We start from the raw sequence: 17,941 nt of genomic DNA, 5'->3' as shown, positions 1-17,941 counted from the left end.
TTTTTCTGCCCCAAATGCTCCCAAATCCTTTGCCATGCCTGCCTAGGGGTTGGGGGAGGGTGTTGGGTGAACAGGCCAAGGGGCAGGGAGGAGGTGTGATGGGGGAGAGGGTGTGGAATGGAGGGAGAGGAAGAGCCCAGATGGGGATTTGGAGGGAGGAGAAACATGTGGGCTTGGATGGGGAGCACTATCCCAGAGGCTGAAGCAGGGGGCCACCAGCAGATGAGGGCAGGGGAGCCCTGGTGAGGCTGCTGGCTTGCGGAAGGGAAGCAGGCTTGTGGGTTGTTATCGAAGGCAGGGGTGGGGCCCCAGTTGGCAGCCCGGGAGGAAATGCCTTGGTGCTCCCCGGCTGGGGTGCTCCTGGCGAGCAGCTTGTGTTCTGGGGGGCCCGCGTGGGAACGTGAGCCCTCGTGGGGGAGGAAGCACTTGTCCCCCAGAGGAAAGGGGGGGCTGATTAATCGGGGCACTAATGAGCAGCAGGGAGAGGAAGCTCAGGGGGGCGGGGGAGGCGGCTCCATCGATCCAAGCCTCGGAACCAGCAGCTGAAAAAAAAGTGAGAAGGGAATCGATCTGAGGGAAACGGCAGCTGCTGGGGATTAGAGCCCGAGGTCCACCCGCTGCCCAGAGGCCACCCCTCCCCTGTGTCAGGCCTGCCCTGGCAGTCGCACGCAGCCCCCGCCTGGGCCCGGAGGAGGGGCCTGAGGGAGGCTACCCAGGGATGGGGTGGGTGCTGTAGAGAACCACTGGGGCCCCCCTGGCTGTGAGACCAGATCAACCCTGCCCTGGCCACACTTGGCACCCTGCTGTGTTGTCCCTAGCCGCTCATCAAAGTAGCTTCCTGTTGGGGGGAGGGGGCTGGGGGGGTGGTACCGGGCCGTTTCCACAAAAGCCAGTTCCCCAAGCTAGCTCCCCAAGCTGGGAAGATAAGGCCCCTGGGGGTCAGGGCTGCACTGGCCGGCGGACTCCCAGAGGGGAAAGTGGGGATTAGCACTCAGAGTCTCCAAGTGACCACAGACAGTGCCCCTTTCTCTACCCCCTACCCAGACAGCTCCCTGCCCTGTTCTGCCCTCCTGGCTAGACTCCTAGACCCTTCTAGTGCTTCAGCCCCACCTCCTCCTCCTCCCCCAGCCTCTCTTCCCCTTTCTTCTAGTATTGATTTTTCTTTACTGGTTTTTTTTTTTTAAGGTGATTTAATTGCTTTTTTAAGGTTACTTCAGTCTGGGGCTCTGCCAAGAAATCAGGGAGCTGCCCCCCAAGCTCTCCCCAGCACTCAATGCGTGTCCCTAAATTGCCCTGGGATCCACTGAGATCACGGGGTCATACTCCCCTAACGTGCTGGCCTCCGTCATCATCAGCCCAAATTACACTCCGGTGGAGGGCACAAAGTTGGGGGGTGGGTGGAGAGGAGAGTTCAGGCCCATGGGGAAGTAGAACCGCACCCACCGCAGCCAGCTGTCTCCAATTGTCCCCAGGTCCCCATCACCTCCTCTCCCAGACCCCTAGGAATCTGGTTACGCTTGGTGGGAGTCCCCTTCCCACATCCCTGCAGCCCATCCTGTGCCTCCCCCTCCAGTCTCTTCTGTCTCCCCTGCCCCCGACACCCCCTTCCCCTCTGGCCCCCATCCTCCCCCCCCCCCCCCCCCCCCCCCCCCCCCCNNCCCCCCCCCCCCCCCCCCCCCCCCCCCCGCTTCCCTGCTTGCCTTCCTCTCTGCCCGGCTGCAGTTGGGTGATAATCTCCCTCATTTAGCCTCCCGGCTGCTTCCCCGGCTCATTGCCCAGCTGGTCCCTGGGGCCCGGCCCAGCTTCTTCCCCGCCCCCACCCCCAGCCCTGCGCCCAAGCTCCCCCATCCCCTCCTGGCTTCCTCCGCCCGCTCCCCAGGGACCACCTGCCCCCTGCAGTGAGCATCAGGGCCAAAGTGTGGTTGGCCAAGACCTCAGCTGGGTATGAGCGGAGGGGGAGGGTCTGCCAGGGACTCGGTTCCAGAGTCGGTGTGGGGCACAGGAGAGAGAGGCACGGGACTGAGGGGGCGTCGGAGCCACGCTTCCTCTGCTCTCCAATTGTCCCCATTTCCCAGATTTGTTCCTAGTCTAATCTCCACCCATCTCCATCCCCCAGAGGGTGAACTAGGGCCTCCTGATGGCGGTGGATGGACTGAGAGGCAGAGATTACAGCGGCATCTGTGCAGCCAGATAAGGCAGGGCACGGGAATGGGGGACAGAGGGTTCTTAGAGAGCGCCTGAGAAGGTGCAGCTTTTATTTGGGCAAACTGGCTCAAAGGCAGACCCAGACACCTCTCATGATCCAGCTTGGGGGTTCCTAAGGGAGCCTCCAAGATCCTTCCTACACCCAGGCTTTTAGGGCTCCGCCTCTTTTCCCAGCAGAGAGCCCCCCCCCATGCTGAGTTGCACCTGCCCCTTCTCACCTTTGTGTCGGCCTCAGACTCCCTTCCTGGGTGGCCTGCACATAAATGACGTGACACCCCCCAACTCTTAGCATTCTCCTAGAGACAGTCCCCAGCCTCCCCTGGCTCCCAGTGGACACGCTGCCATCCTTCCCAGCCCAGACACCTGTCCCAGGCCTGGCTCTGGTGTGGACCAAGGGATGAGCTAGTGCGGGACAGACGTGGGCGGGAAGGGACAAGTGTGGGGGGGGGTGGAGGCCGGGACTGGGCCAGGCCTGGCTGGTGAGCGAGCAGCGGTGACAAACGGGCTGTGCGGGGGCCGAGGGGCGGGGGGCGGACGGCGGCTGATTTATCTGGGTTATTTATGCCGCGGACGAGGCAGGAGAAGCGGTTAATGAGAGTTCCAGTGAAGGGGGTGGGGAGGCCCGGACGTGATCTGAGGCGACTGAAGAGGGTTAGCGTCCCACCGCCAGGCCCTGCCCCCACTGCCCGCCAGCACTCTGCACCCCCTACCCTGTCCTGGGGCCAACCTGGCCTGATCTCCTGTGGCTCATCCTACCTCCCACCCCCCATCCCCTTTTGGGGCTGGCCAAGCCAGGGCAATGGATCACTGGGGCTGAAGGACCCAGGTCCAAGATCGAGGGGCAGGCGCCCGGAGAAACTGAAGAGGGGACCAGGAAAGGGAGAGTAGGAAAGGAAGAAGGTGAAAAATCTTGGTTAACCAGAAACTGACCAAGTCTGTGGGGCCTTTGGGGGAGGGGCGGGGTAAGGGTGGGGTAGGAAGAGACCAGGGTGGGAATGGGTGGGCACCTGGCAACCTCAGAACTGAGGCTGGAGAGGGGGGGAAAGGGCACTGGAGTGCAAATCTGGGGTCAAGCAGGAGCCATCGTGGAGGCCTGAGAGACAGACCGGCTGGGAGTGGGGGGTGCTGGTCAGAGAGAAGAGGGAGCCAGGGAAGGAGGGGGAGAAGATCCAGAGAAGGAGGGGGAGAGGGCTTTGCAGCAGCGAAAGCTGCTGGGAGCAGATAAGGCGGCACAGCAGCAGGAGGGATTAAAGCTCTGAGGGGCGGAGGCGGGGGCTCTGAGCAGGACCGAGGGGTGGGGTGGGGGGTAGGAAGGAGAGGGCTGAGGGCAGGACATCAGGGCCAAGGAGGCGAGCAGGAAAAACAAGGGCTGCGAAGGGGGCAAGATTAAATCAGGGGCCAGGAGGTGGCTCTTGCCTGGCAGGAAGGAAAGAAAGGGTTCCCGATCATCTCTTCGGGGCATGGGGACTTTGCCACTATTGGCAAGCCCCCATCCCGGACGATTACCAAGGGTGGCAGAGCTAAGCACGGGGGAGCAGGGCAGGTTGGGTGGGTGGGAATGGCAGGGGCCAGCCCCGGGAGCCTCTGAGCTCCAGGCTGGAGAACAGAGGGCACTCAGCGCCTCCTTGAGGTGGCCCATGGAACTCTGCCGTGGGGAGCAACCGTCAAGAGTGCTCAGCCCACCCGCCCCGGGACGGAGACCCCATCACGCCCAGGGTGGCAAGAACTAATGTCTCGAGAGGGATTTCTTTGTAGGGAGGAGTGTGGGGACGGAGGGAGGGCAGTGGCTTTCCCAGGCTCCCGGTTCGGACCCAGTGGCCCCTAACCACCTCCTGCCCTCCCGTTCCCCAAGCCTCCCAGAAAGGTGTGCTCAGGCAGGGTGAGGCCCCTGCTCCCTCCCGCGGAGTCGTGGTGGCCGAGGCGGCGGCGAAGGGGGAAGCCTGGAGGGAAGGAAGGGGAGGAGGAAGAAGGGGCGGGGGGAGGGGAGCGGGGGTGGCAGGCGGGGCAGAGTAATTGCGTGTTTGTCAGTTCTCCTGTCTGCACTGGAGGGAGCGTGTGTGGTGGTGGGTGTAGCTTCGCCTCAGGAGTATGTGTCTGTTGGCAGAGGTGTCAGTGTGTCTGTCTCAGGGGTCTGGGCTCTCCTTGGCCCCCGCCCTCCCCTTTGTGTTTTGGGGAGCGCAGCTCTGGGCACACCCAGCTGTGCTCCGTGCTGATGCGGCAGATGTGGCGGGGCCCCAGCTGTGCCTGCTTTCCGGAGAGGGGGAGGGGGCCGCAATCTGCTCCCCCGATAATGGCTGCTAAGCGCCTGGGGGAGGGGAGGGAGATGGGGGTGGGACTGGGGCCCTGGTCAGCTCCGCCAAAGGGACAGGAGGGAGATGAGGGCCCTGCCCCCACCCCACCCCAGCCTGGCCAACCTCCCCCCAATCTGTGTTCTTGGCTCGGCCTCTCCCCCTCGCTGGCTCCTGAAGCCCATCCAAATTTCTCTCCAAGCGCAGTCCCGGTCCCCAGCTCTCCTCCCATAGCCCCATCCAGCTCGGTGCCAGGGACCTGCCCCCCTCCCCAGCCCCCAGCTTGCTCCCCCTCGCTGATTTTACAGAATCATCTTTTTATGGAAACCTAAAAAAGCACTAATGGCAGGAGCGCACCCCTCCCCCGCTCACCCCCACTTCCCACCCCAGCTCCCTCCATTCTCCCTTCTCAAACCCTTTGGGGGGGCATCAGGCTCCTACTTGTACAGGGCCAACGAAGACCTAAAGGTGGTGAAGGGGGCTCCCACATCCTGAGCTCTGCCATCAGACATGGACTGGATGCTGGGTCCCTCCCGGGGTGGACCAAGGCTGGAGGGGAGTGGAGGGCATTACAGCTCCTTCCTGGACCCCCACCTCTGCCTGAGCACACACACAGCAGCCTGGTGGGAGGGGGCATGTTACAAGGATCTCAGCTACACTAGCCCCCCCAACACTTTAAACACTGACCCTTTCCCCTTCCAGTGCCTCTCCCCACCCCCACTGGGCCTAGGAGGGGTGTCCCAGGGGCCAGGGCCTGACACAGACTTATTGGATTTCACGGTGTTTTGCTGAGAAAATAATTAAATTATCATATTTATGATGGAGCTGCTATGGCCTCTGCCAACCACTTGGAACAGAAGGGTCAGGACTGGGGGGAGGGCAGGGAAGGGACCCAGTCCCCAGCCCCATAGCCCATCTCTCTCCCAGCTCCCCCAGGGAGTTGACCCCAGGCCTAGCGTAGGCATCTGCTGCTCCCTCCCAGCCCACGCTGATAATGGAAGGTCTGGGCTGGAGGCAGAGACAAGAAATGGGAAAGGGGCTGAGTCAGGCAGGCTGGAGGTCGGGACTGCTGAAACCTGGCTCCTTTCACACAGGCTCTCATACAGCCTGCTGGGCCTGAGGGGACGGGGAGGTCACCTCTAGTCCAAGTTCCCACACTTCCCTCAGCCTAGCTCTGGGGAAAGCACATCTTCCTAAGTGCCCAGCTCTGAAGCTCTGAAAGCCTGGCCTCTGTCCCAGACCCTGGTGCTGATGACAAGGCCCCCGGCACCCTGCCGCCCGCCACCCCTGCCTGCTGCCAGGACCCCCTCCTCCCTCCCACCCACGCCCTGCCCCCCCATTCTCTTTGGGTAATTAGATTCCTCTCAATTAGCAGATTACGATCATTACCAGCTCATCTGGCAACTAAGCTCCGCACCCACAGCTGGGGAAAGAGGGGGGGCACCAAGAGGTGCACATGGGGGTCACGGGCAAACGTGATAGACGGCTGCGTTTCTCTGGGGCTTCAGGAATGCGGAGAGGGCTTAGACCTCCCAAAGGGCAGAGTCAGGGTGGCGGGAGGGTGGCCAGGGCCCCTCGCCTCCCAGTACGAGGGGGACCCCACTGTGCTTCCGGCACCAGTTTAGGTCTGTCCCACCTGCCAGGGGAGTAGGAGACAGACACCAACCAGGCCTCGGGCGGGGAGAACCCCCCACCCCGCCAAGAGGCTAGGAGCAGATGGAGCTGGCAAAGCGGAAAACTGGCTGGAGCTGGGCTGGGCCGAAACAGGAAAGGAACCACCGGGTGATCCAATCTCAGGCCTGAGGCGTCCCTGAGCCCACCGCCAGCACCCCGCGCACGGCCCAACCGAAATCCTTCACCCTTCCCTTCAGAATCCTTCCACTCAGAGCTGGAGCCAGGGCCAGTGAAGAGGAACTGGGAGGCTGGCAAGCCAGCAATGCTGGAGTGCGGGTAAAGGCGGGGGCCAGGCAGGCTGGGAGCCTTGGGGGCCTTCCTCCCTAGGAGCACAGGAGGCTAAAGGCACTGGGAGGGGGAGATTTACCAGGACTCCAGATTCATTATTCATGAGCCGGCAGCGATGACTCCAATTTAAATGCTAATGTGGGGGGGCCTGACTCAGCTGCCCCCCTGCTGCCCCCACCCCCACCTCCCAGCCCAGGCACAAACGGGAGTCCGTGCTGGCTCCAAGGTTCACTGGGGTTTATTAGGGAGTGAGGAGGGAGGCCGGGGAGACCGGCCACCCACGTTGCTCCTGACAAGTGAAGAGCCTGCCTGGCTTCCTCTGGTCCTTTTGGACAGAGGCCGGCCGTGCGGGCAGTAGCCTCGAGGGGGGTGGGTAGGAGTTGGGGGCCTTCTGGCAGCCCCCCTCAGAGGATGATCTGGTTGGTGAAGCTGCGGCTCAGCTCCTTGTGTGGCAGAACAATTGAGTTCAGGATGAGCACCTCAGCAGGGATCCGGACGCGGCAGCCTGCAGGGGGGAAGAGGGCACCAGGAGGAAGCCACGGGGAAGGAGACCAGAGGCCAGGAGCTGGGGCCACTGCCATTCGGGAGGGATCCCTCCCGGCCCATCTGTGTCCTGGCCTCTTGCCCCTAGTGACTCAAATCAGGGCCTGGCACACAGCAAGCACTTGGTGAATGTTTGCTAAAGGAGTAAACACGCACGTGTATGTGCACCCACACATGCGCGTGCACACACACATGCACGTGCATGCGTGCTCCCCACAGGGCAAAGCTGTCACCGCGGAGGTTTTCCATGGCCCCCCCATCCCCTAGGAAGCCATACCTAGGATGGTGATGGCCGGCAGCAGCTTCCCATCCTTGAAGAGGCTCTCACTGTCCATGTGTGCTCTGGGGTCATTGGGATTGGGGTCATTGGGGGTACCCTCCACACGGGCCCAGCGCCCCACAGTGCTCCCCCAGCCCACGATGGTGTGCAGAACACACGTATGCTCCTGCCAAACACAACAGTGTAAAGTGAAGGAGTAGAAGGGGCCAGATGCAAAGCCCCCCCGCCCCCCCGTTCACCCCCTCCCTTCCAGCCTCGGGGTGCCACGCCCTGCTGCGTGTGCCCAGCCACCTACCTGCAGCGTGGCTCCATGGAGGACTATGCTCTCTCGGAGCCGCACGCCCTCGCCCACGGTCACCCCCTCCCCGATGGAGACATTGGGGCCCAGCTGTGGAGAGGAATACATACTATGAGCCCTGGAGGGCCTTGGAGAAACCCGAATCCAACCCCTTCATCATAGAACAGATGCGGGGAAGGGACCTGCTTGTGGCCACACAATGGACTGACAACATGGAGCCCAGCACTCTGAGCTCAGAAGTGCCTGGCACCACCCCACCCAGCTGGACAGCCTGGCCCACCACTTACCACAGCCGATGGGGCCACCTTGGCTGTTGGGTGGATGTAAACATTTCCTAGAAGCAGAAGAGAAGATCTGGGGGCAGGGACTGAGTCTTCACCTCTGAATCTGAGGTTGGGAGTCATGGCTCAGAGGATACAAGGGGCTGGGGTTGGGGGTAAAGATGAGGAAGGGGGCAGGCTGGGTACCTCGGATTCGTGGACCACCTGGGCTGTGCTTGGCCAGGCGTTCTGGGTGAGTGAGCTGGTACTGGCCCAGGTAGAGGCGGGAGGCATAGAGGGCTGAGCTGGAGGGGGCCACGAAGTGGAAGAGGAGCTCAGGGCCCAGCAGGTGCCGGCCACCCGAAAGTCTCAACCCCCAGTCACCTCGCAGAGGCACACGTACCCTGCAGACTTGATCTGGCTCCAGATACCATCGGTGAGGTGTACATAGATCTGGCCCTGCCCAGCCAGGGCCGAGAATACATCTTGCTCCAGGCGGATGGTGCCTGCCCCCCGCCACAGGCCTGCAGAGTCCTCCCTGGCAGAGAGGAGAGGACGTGGGCATCAGTTCCCCGGCTGAGCCGGCCTGGGAGACCAACGCAGCCCCTCAGGGATAGGAACCTGAGGGAATCCCACCCCCCTTCCAGGTCTGGTCCGATCCTCTCCAACAGGATGCTTATGTCCCAGGAGACTCTCTGACTGCCCTTGCCCACATCACCCTCCCGCCCCTAGCTAGGGTGCTACCCCCCAGGGGATCCCCAGGCATGGACCCATACCCCATCTCTGCCCCATGTCTGAGGAGTTCACCCAGACATAGCTTCCTCCCGTTTTCCTCCTCTCCTCCCTGTTCACTCCTCCAAACCCCACCTCCGGCTACCCTCCCACTCACGGGATGGAACAAAACACAGACACTCACCCCAGAGGAAGACAGCTGGTGAGGGCAGAGACAGTCACAGAAAAAGAGGGAGAGAGAGAGAGATGGTAGAGATGCCAGCTCAGCAGAAACAGACAGAGGCCAGGAGAGATGGAGAGAAAAGCAGAGATGGATGGAAGTGAGAGACTGAGGCATGAGATGGGGGGCCAGGCGAGGAGGAGGGAGTGAAGGGCAGGACCCGTGGGGGTGGGGGAAACAGGTCCTGGGCCTACAAGGATGACCTGGGGAAGAGACTGTGGCCAGCAGGACTCTGGGCACTATGCTCCGAGGGGAGCTCAGCCTGACAGAGTATGTGTCTGTGTGTATGTGTGTGTCTCCCCCCCAACCTCCCCGCATGTCTCCACACCCAAGCGTGTGTGCGCCCAAGTGTGTGTGTTGCCTTCTGTTCTGAAAGACATCTCTGGGACACTTAGGGCTTGAGAGAAATGGACCAGAAGGGGAGTGGGCAGGCAGTGACAGAGGAGGAACTGGGATGGATAAGGAAGAGGGACAGAATGAGGTTAGAAGGGGAGGGGCTGGGAAGGCAAGGCTGGGGATGACAAGAGGAAAGGAAGAGGGAGGAGGAAGGTGAGCAGGTAGAGATGGAGCCTGCAGAGACTGGGGGGTGGGGGTGGGAGTGAGGGGGTGAAGGGGTCTAGGACGGGGTGGTACTTGGGTTACAGGGCCATGGGGCCCGCCTCACAGTTGCCCATCCTGCTGGTTACGCTGGAAGACATCCCGAAGGGGCTTCAGGGCTTCTGGGGAAAAGAGGTAGATGCCGCAGTTGATGATGTCACTAACAAAAGTGCTGGGTTTCTCCACGTAGTGCAGGACCTGGGGACAGAGCAGGCTGGGCTTGGTAGAGGAGGAGCCGCTGTCACCACCCCCTGAGACCTTCAGATCTCCAGGAGCTCCCTGCTGCCAGGGCAGTCTTCCTAAATGCAGTCAGTCACTGCCCTTCACCTTCAAGATAAGTCCCCAACTTCGTGCCTTTCCCTTCCCACTCCTCCCCACCTCCCAGCACCCTCGGAGCACAATTCAATGCCACCGCGTGCCTGCGCCTGGAATGCCCTTTCTCAGCTCTTCATCTAGAAAACGCAGCTTTCAAAACCCAGTCGACACTGCCACTGCCTCTAATCTAGTCCTGCCCCACAGTTTGCCTCTCAGGTCTGGGCACCCGTGGCCTCTGGCGACACCGCACTGAGCCACCTGTGTCATCTGCAATGTCTGAGTTGTGCCTGTGTTTCCCACTGACTGGGGGTTCCGGAGCGGCAGGGATTATATTTCTTTGGCTCAGTCTCTCTAACATCTAGCTGCTGCCTAGCATAAAACTTAAAAATCACACATGTTTATGTGTATGTGTGTATGTATACGTGTGTGTGCCTGTTGAGATGTATTTTTAATACTAAAGCTTGAGCAAATTAAAGGTCGGTGTGAAAGTCAATTGGGCTCAGGGGCCGGGAGTTTCACAAACAAGGACAGACAGCCTCTGCTTTGCCGTTCAGACCCCCTACCAGCAATGCCTTCCAGTCTCCTCCTTCCTCTATGTGGATTTAACTCAGCTCAGAGCTTGCCTCCTTCAGGGAGCTCTCCCTGCCCCCACCCAGGCAAGGCTGGGGTGGGCCTCCTTTTGTGTTCCCATAGCACCCTGCGCATACATCAATCAGGGCACTGACCCCAGGGAAACGAAACTCCTTAGCGCTTTGCCAATCTCTCTAGAAGGGACCAAAGACGAACAGCCAAGGGTATGCCCCACCAGTGGGACAGCCCTGGGGCCCAGCTAGCATTCTCAGGGTGCCTGGATGGTTCAGTCAGTTGAGCATCCGGCTCTTGATTTCAGCTCATGTCATGATCTCCCGGTTTGCGGGATGGAGCCCCACATCGGGCTCTGCACTGACAAGATGGCACCTGCGTGGGATTCTTTCTCTCCCTCTCTCTGCCCCTCCCCCACGTGTGTGTGTGTGTGTGTGTGTGTGTGTGCGCGTGTGTGTGTATGTGTATGTACACGTTCTCTCTCTCTCTCAAAATAAATAAATTGCTTAAAAAAAAACAAAAAAACCCCCAGCATTCCAGCATTCTCCAGAGGCAGAGGGGTGGGGGAATGATGACATAGAGTAAGAACCCAGCAAGCCCCCTCCCTGCTCTCACCTCGTGTGTCTGTGGATTCTCCACAATGCAGCCGTAGTTGAGGGATTGTGTCCTGTTAGCCTGAAAGACAGACACACCAAAATGACCTGCCCGCTCCCGGGCAGCAAGGTCTGTTTTCTAGCTTGCTTTCCCTCCTCTGCGGCACCTGACATGTATTTCTGCCACTGACAGGCCTTCAGCAGGGGGAGAACTGACAGCTGCCCTCCCCCTCCTTCTTTCCAGGCAGCCACAGGGCTCAGGGTCTCCACCGCCACCTCACCACCTCTGCTACTGCTGCGATTTCTCTTTCTCGCACATTTATTTCCCTCTTGCTGCCGGTTCCCACTCTCGCCCCCTGGGCTGCCCCTGCCTCCCCTACACTCTGCATTCCAGAACCTTCTCTGGATCACCCCCTTTCCACCCTCCAGCCCTTCTGGCCCCCTCACCGTGGTGCCAAGGAGCAAGAAAGGGTGAGGCTGGCGTCTGAAGGCATCCAACATAGCATTCAAAGGGAAGTCGGAGCAGACGTCGGCGTTGAGCACGAAGAAGGCCTCAGGGCCCCCAGCCAGGATCTGGTCCCGGAAATGGTAGAGACCACCCCCTGTGCCCAGGGGTGCAAATTCCTGCAGGTACCTGTCCCCAGGGACCCCAGAGCCAGCTCTGGTGAGATCAAAGGGAGGCAGATAACCTGAGCCTGGCACCTGACCCCTTCTGCGCCCAGGAGTACACCTGCCTAAGGCCAACATACTCAGGGATTCCGAGAGGCCCAAACAAGAAGCCTCCCAGTATAGAAGGGTGAAGTCTGGTCAACACCGACTCGACCCACTCACAAGCACTCTGTGGCCTAGGTCACCGTCCCCCACCCCCATACGGCACGTGTGCCCAAACACCTGATGGGAAGGTTAAACTCCTGCTGGGCAGCCTCTAGAAACCGGGTAAGGGGCTCATCAGGTTGGTAGAAACCAATGAGCAGAATCTCCTGCATCCCAGGGACCTGAGAACAAGAGGAAAAAGAAAAAATCTGATGGGAGGGAATGTTGGGGGATCCTCTGGAACCGTCCAGGGTCCAGAGACCACAGTTCTTGGTCTCCGCTGTGGGGCCCCTGGGCACTCATTTTACCTCTCTGGCCTGATTTCTCCTCCAGACAAAACGGAAGTTAGAGGAAGTCTGCCCCTTGGTCGTTCAATCTTTTATTATTTTATTATTCCCCCCACCCCAATCCCGCATCTGAGGATCAATCACACTAGGAAAGATTCTGCCCACCAGGTTGCATGAAATGATAATCCTTTCATTTCCCCCCATATTTATTATCTGACAATCTGAGCATGAGATCAGCATGAGATAAGGGTGCCATTTATCAAGTGCCTACTTTGTTCGAGGCACTTTACCAACCTCATCTCTAAGCTCTGTCACCCTACAAAGTAGGTTTAATCACCCCATTTGACAAATAAGGAAACCAAGGCTCACGAAGCGGGGGGGAAATCTACTCAAGTCCTGAGAGCAGGCAGCGACTGGATTCGGATAAAACCCTGCCATTCCCAATGCCAAAAGCAAGACAGAAATTAGCTCCAGAGTGAGCAAGGGTTTGAGTTCCGTCATTAAGGTTCCTCACGCTACAGCTTTAAATGGTCTCTAAGATTCCGGCGTGTTCTCACACTCCATGCTTTAAAAATAGGAGTGAAATCTAAACAAGAAGAGGCCAGATGAGAGACCAGATTAGGAAGGACAGCAGGGCAGTTGCACTGCATAACTTTGAGGGACACCGTTCATACTGTCATTTGTAAGTGGTAGTCCTTGGAGCAAAGCCTGGTGGGAACAGGATATGATTGGAAAGGGGGACATACAACATGAAGGAGATGAGCAGGAAGTGAGGTGGGAGTGGGGAGCCTCTGGGGTTACCTGGGCACAAGCCTCAATGTGGTGCTGGATCATAGGGACCCCTGCCACTGGAAACAGGGGTTTGGGCACCTCAAAAGACAAAGGCCTGAAGCGAGTCCCTGAGGGAGGAGAGAGAAGCCCATTTCAGCTTCCTGCCTCCCTCCCTCGGTCTCTGCTCCATCAACCGCTCCAGCCCGACCTCCCTACTCCTTTCCCGGGGCTCCTCACCCTTTTGAGGGCCTCCGATCAGGATCACAGCTTTCAGCATGATGGCAATTGCTACTGAAACCTCAAACCCCAACAGAGAAATCAGGTTCAGATCTCACACCCCAAGCCAAGAACCCACATCCCAAGCAAACCCCAAACCCCAAATAGCCTTCTCACAGGATGTAAATCCAAAATTCAATGTAGTCTTTCCCTGGACACAACCCGTCACACGTCCCATACAGGTCAAATCCAACCCAGATTCCAATCGACCTTAAAACCCCGCTGTGGTTTCTCCTAAATCCTGAAATTCACACCTTGCAGTTTGATCCAACAGGCTTCTCTGTGGCCATAAACAAATTTAGCTAACTAAGAAACTCAGTAATAGACCTCTTAGACCCCAAACCTCGAACCCGAAGCCCCAAACCCAATGATTTCCAATTGTTACATTCTTATGTTGGACACGTTAAGCCCTGAATCCCAAGGGTGAACCCTGAATACTGAATCTCAAATCCTGAGTATGCCCTAGATATTTAACTGCAATCCTAAGAGTAAATCCCTAGAAATAAGGTAACACTGATCCGCATCTGATGAATCCCAAGTACGTGCAAAAACCCTCTATATGCTGAACTTGAATCCTAAGACTAACCTCTAAGTGATGAATCCCGAAACAAAAGACATTACTTCCTTGGCATCTCAAACACGGAATCTACTACCCCCTGAGTCCCAATACTGGCGACAAGGGTTGAAACTCTGGATTCGGAGGATTGACTGCTGACCCTCTGAACCCTACAACTGACTCTAACAAACCCTAGCCTTGCGTAGCCAGCGGTTGCGGGGCTAACACAAGAGCAGACCTCCGAAAGGCCAGCCGGGACCTCCGCGCAGCCCTCGGTCTAGGAGCGGTCCTCTTCCCTCTACCCCTTTTGCCACCCCTCCATCAGCTCCCTTTACCACTACTAGGTCCCTTTATTCCAGTTCTGCTGCCAGCTCTCGCTTGCTCCTTCCGCGCACGTGTCTTCTCGCAACTCGCGAGAACTCCTTCGCGGAGTATGCCGGGAGTAGTAGTTCTTAAGATCTTGCCTGACATAGCCCTCCCCTTTACCCCTCCGCTTCTATGAAAGAGGAGGGAGGTGGGACTAATGGGAGAAGAAGGGGCGCGGCCAAGGGATCAGGGGCGTGACTAAAGAGAAGGGTGGGGCCTAAGAGGCAGAGGCTGGAAGCTAAGATTAGGACCCCGAACTGTCCAGGAATGGGCCCCGCAGTAGCCGCCAAAGTAGAGAACAGGATCGCGGAGAGGCGGGGCTAGAGACGAGAGGGGGTGTGGCCAGCCCCGAGATGGGCGTGGCGAGAGCCTCCAGCCGCCGCGAGTGGGTGGGGCTTGAGGCACTCAGAAAAAGAGAAGGCGGAGTCATAAGCTCCTCCGACTGTCCGGCTGGGAAGGGAAGGAGCTTCGGACTGCGAGAGAAAGCTTGTCTCAGATTTACAGTCTGTAAAATAAAGCACTGGGCCAGTCACTCTCCCAACATTCTGACACCTTGGTGTGTGAGTCTGGAGTAAGCGTGGGTGCGAGTGCAGGGATAAAGAAACGGCGTCTCCAAAGAACAGAACGTGCGGAGGGTCAGAGAGAGCCGCTTTATTAAGCAAGATGGAGGAGGGTTGTCGGTCCCACCCACCCCGGGGCTTGGAGCCAGGGCGAAATGTCCGAGCGTTCCTTTCAGGCCACGTCCACGCGAGCGAAGCTCTGGTCCATGCCCAGGCTGTTCTCCACGTACACCTCGTACTTGCCGCTGTCCTCGGGCGTGGCCCGGCGGATGGTCAGAGTCGTGGTGGTACTGCCGATCTCGAAGAACACCCTGGCGGGGAGAGCGGGAGTGGGGAGGGCGGGCCGCGGTCAGGTTACGCGCGCCCGGGGCCGGGCTGGTTAGCCAGCTCTGGCGCTCGCCCCGCGTCCCCCGCCCCCGGCCCACTCCCGCCAGTTTTCTGGGCCCCGTTTCGCCCCAGCGGCGGGTCCCCGCCCTCGCCTGTCATCCTCCTCGATGTCCTCCCCGTCCTTGGTCCAGCCGACGTCGGGCGCAGGCTCTCCCATGATCTCCGCAGTCAGCGTCACCGTGGCGCCTTTGCGCGCCTTAGTGTTGTCCGGTCCCTTTTGAATCTTCGCAGGGACTAGAAGAGAAAGGGCATGCGACCTCACCTAGGGGTGAGGCGGAGCAGGGCCATCACCTCCCCAGATAATACCCGGCACTAAATACGAGATGGATTTAAACTCGCAGTGTGACTTTGGGTAAGTCTGTAGCCTCTCTGCGGCTTCATCTCCCCAAGCTGTTAAACCCGGCTAGTAGCTGCCGGTTCAACTTCCCACGGTGGGAATGGAGGATCAAAAGAGATACCACGAGTGAAAGCCCGGGGATGTTTACACATCTCGGTGCCTGGGATACAGCTCCGGGTAGTGGAAATTGCCCTCGGTTGGAGCTCGAAGACCTGAGCCCTAACGCTGGTTCTGCCTCTGGCTCAATGTGACCTTGGGGCCCTCGTGTGGAGTGATTGAAGCCCACTGCAGACCTCTCCGTCTGGGTGGGAAGGGCTCCTGAAGCAGGCTGCGCCCCCAACCCTATCGGGACTCCGTAAGCCCAACGGATCACGCGCCGCTGGACGCATTGCGCCGCGTGGTGGCTCCCGGGGCGCGCTTACCTTCCACCATGATGCGCGCCGAGTCAGAGCACTGGCCGAAGGGGTTGGTTACGTTGATGCTGTACTGGCCCAGGTCGGCCAGCTCGCCGTCGCGCACCACCAGGGCGACCACGTCAGGGTCCTCGAAGACGTAACGGTACTTGGGCCCGTCGCGCAGCTCCTTGCCATCCTTACTCCAGCGGATGAATGGGTCCGGGAACGCCGAAATGCGGCATGTCAGCTTGGCCGCGCTGCCCTCGATCAGCACCACGTCCTTCAGTGGCTCCAGCACCCGTGGTGGCCCCTTCTCGCGAAGTTCCTTCCGGGACCTGCGAGAGAGCCGGCTCAGGGCCCAGAGCCCCCACGACGCGGGTCTGGACCGCCGGCACCAAGTCCCTTGCCCCCTGCCCCCTCCCCACTCGGTCCACTAGAACTTTAAATGTGGGGGTGGGTTCGGAGGGAGCCTGCTCTTGGGTTGTTATCCTGATGAACTGATTTATTCTTGTCTGCCACCGTGCCACACCTCACTAACCGCTCTCCTCTAAGTCCAGTGACCCCAGCGGTCTCTAACACTGTGCTCAGCTTCCATCCCCCACGCAGCAGGGGCTCTTTCTGCAACTCCAGCTCCCTTCCTCCTGAGGGTTCTGGGCTCCCCCTCACCTGTGGCCCCGGTAAGAGGCTTGGATGCGAATGGCTGCGCGCTGGACCTGGGGATCGTTGATATCCAGGGTACATCCCGGAGGCGGGGCCGCAGCCGCTGTTTTTCTGGCGGGAGCTGCTTTGGACATCTGGGGAGCGCGAAACAAACGTGAGGTCTAGGCTGACACAGAGATTTTGACTTTCAGCCTTTTCCCTGTCAGTTCAGAACATTCTCGGGGATGGGAGTGTCTGGGCTGGACTGAGGATGGGGACTCACCGTGGGCGGGTCGACTTCAGGACTTGGGTCGACTAGTTGGGTAGGAGGTGGGACAGAGCCCTTCTGGAAGGCACAGTAGGGGCACGAGCAGGTGCTCAGCTGAGGGCCACGGTTTTATACATCGCTCCCCTCCTTGCCTTGTTTGGCGTGGTTGCCCCAAGCCCCCCGGGAACCCCAACTCCGCCCACTGACCCAAGCTGGCTCCTTATTTAGCCTGAGGATGTGTTGGGATGCTGGCTCAGCCCCTGGGGCAGGCCCCGGGGAGGAAACCCGAGCAGCTCTGGGGTGTGCTTCATGTCAGCACCTGGACAGCTGGGCAGCTGGATGCGGCCCCATCCCTTCCCAGGGCAGGGGGTAACCATCCCACTCCTGGGAGGACCAGATGAGGGCCCAGGCTAACAAGAGATTCAGCTCCCAGCTGGGGCAGCTTTACACTCTGGTCAGTCCCCAGACAGTCAGACAACATGCTCTTCCCAGGACACTGGGCATGAGTGTTTGTGGGGGTGTCCCTGAATAAAGCTAGAGTAGCGGGGTACTTCACTGTCCATCCAGCCAATTATGAGAGGGCAGTGTGGCTGTCAGGACCAATCTGGAACACTTACTCCCTTGGCCCTGGGAGTCTAGGGTTGGCATTTCCGCACTGTGCCCCCTGGCGGTCAGCTGAGATAAACCTAGAGGGAACGGTAAAGATTTTTGAGAACAGCACCCCCTTCTACCACCCCAGTCCCACTCACTTCCTTCCATGTGACGTGACAGGGTCTGGCTGGGCTGCACTGTCCAGGGAGATTGGCATTAATGCCGATTCCCCAATTCTAGGTCTGCCCAAGCCCCTTTAGGGTCATAAACGAGTGCATAGGGGCATCAGAAAGCTTGGGTAAAAAGGGTTCAATTAACCCTGCTGGCACTTGCCTGGAGTCCAGTCTACCCAGCCCAGGGCACCAGGTAGAACATTGCTTCCACTCATTGTAACTGCCCGCCCAGGTGTGGAGCACTGTCACCTTTTGATCAGAGCAATTTTGACACAGCTCTGCTGACATAAATTACCTTTGCTCCTCCGGGTTTGGAACAAGCAGTTCACATGCCATTTTCAATGGAGATGGGAAGGGAACTCAAGATCAGAGTGGGGACGGGAGAGGAATTTTACCATTTGTCAAGATATGAGTTCAGGCACCTCATTTTTGTATGAAAACACTTGCAGTGAGTAGGGGATTAAAGACTCTCACAGGCAAACTGTATATCTTCATTGCAAAAATGACAGGTGGGCAAGACATCTCTGTAGTCCCTTCCAGCTGGCTTGAACATCCTGTTATTTTATGATGATGGGACTTGCCTCTTCTCTGGGGTTCCTGAGAAGCCAGAGAGGCTGGGCTGGGCTGGGCGAAAGGTTGTTTAGGGC

The 17,941-nt window shown here is 59.1% G+C and overlaps 2 protein-coding genes across 6 annotated transcripts; both read right to left on the bottom strand.

The window, feature by feature from the left end:
• Positions 1-6,671: 6,671 nt before the first annotated feature.
• Positions 6,672-13,998, bottom strand: GMPPA (GDP-mannose pyrophosphorylase A). 5 transcript variants are annotated; one of them, XM_039216687.1, is made up of 13 exons: positions 13,914-13,998; positions 12,984-13,044; positions 12,777-12,874; positions 11,767-11,870; positions 11,323-11,509; positions 10,898-10,957; positions 9,453-9,583; positions 8,240-8,374; positions 8,044-8,141; positions 7,864-7,910; positions 7,574-7,666; positions 7,276-7,444; positions 6,672-6,960 (listed from the first exon to the last, which is right to left on the bottom strand). In XM_039216687.1, the coding sequence occupies exons 2-13, from the start codon at positions 13,021-13,023 to the stop codon at positions 6,860-6,862; spliced, it is 1,263 nt and encodes a 420-aa protein (XP_039072618.1). In that variant the 5' UTR covers positions 13,024-13,044; positions 13,914-13,998; the 3' UTR covers positions 6,672-6,859. The 5 variants fall into 5 exon arrangements, with proteins under 5 accessions (XP_039072618.1, XP_039072619.1, XP_039072620.1 ...); XM_039216688.1 differs by lacking the exon at positions 13,914-13,998 and adding an exon at positions 13,609-13,907; XM_039216689.1 differs by lacking the exon at positions 13,914-13,998 and adding an exon at positions 13,817-13,893.
• A 582-nt stretch (positions 13,999-14,580) lies between these two features.
• SPEGNB (SPEG neighbor) lies at positions 14,581-16,417 on the bottom strand. The gene is made up of 4 exons (XM_039216696.1): positions 16,290-16,417; positions 15,651-15,958; positions 14,984-15,125; positions 14,581-14,815 (listed from the first exon to the last, which is right to left on the bottom strand). Exons 1-4 carry the CDS (start codon positions 16,415-16,417, stop codon positions 14,677-14,679), a joined length of 717 nt encoding a protein of 238 aa, XP_039072627.1. The 3' UTR covers positions 14,581-14,676.
• Positions 16,418-17,941: the final 1,524 nt, after the last annotated feature.

The sequence above is a fragment of the Hyaena hyaena genome, unplaced genomic scaffold (assembly GCF_003009895.1).
Source record: "Hyaena hyaena isolate Hyena2069 unplaced genomic scaffold, ASM300989v1 scaffold_650, whole genome shotgun sequence".
Classification (NCBI taxonomy): Eukaryota; Metazoa; Chordata; class Mammalia; order Carnivora; family Hyaenidae; genus Hyaena; species Hyaena hyaena.
This window is presented reverse-complemented; position numbering and strand designations above follow the sequence as displayed.

Coding starts and splice junctions, on each gene's coding strand:
- GMPPA (XM_039216686.1), bottom strand. CDS start 13,312: ATGGCCACAGAGAAGCCTGTTGGATCAAACTGCAAG. Junction 11,510..11,766: donor GAGTTTAACCTTCCCATCAG/GTGTTTGGGCAC, acceptor CCCTGGGGACAG/GTACCTGCAGGAATTTGCAC. Junction 8,142..8,239: donor AGCCAGATCAAGTCTGCAGG/GTACGTGTGCCT, acceptor GGCCCCCTCCAG/CTCAGCCCTCTATGCCTCCC.
- SPEGNB (XM_039216696.1), bottom strand. CDS start 16,417: ATGTCCAAAGCAGCTCCCGCCAGAAAAACAGCGGCTGCGGCCCCGCCT. Junction 15,126..15,650: donor GGCGCGCATCATGGTGGAAG/GTAAGCGCGCCC, acceptor TTTCTCTTCTAG/TCCCTGCGAAGATTCAAAAG. Junction 14,816..14,983: donor GACATCGAGGAGGATGACAG/GCGAGGGCGGGG, acceptor TCTCCCCGCCAG/GGTGTTCTTCGAGATCGGCA.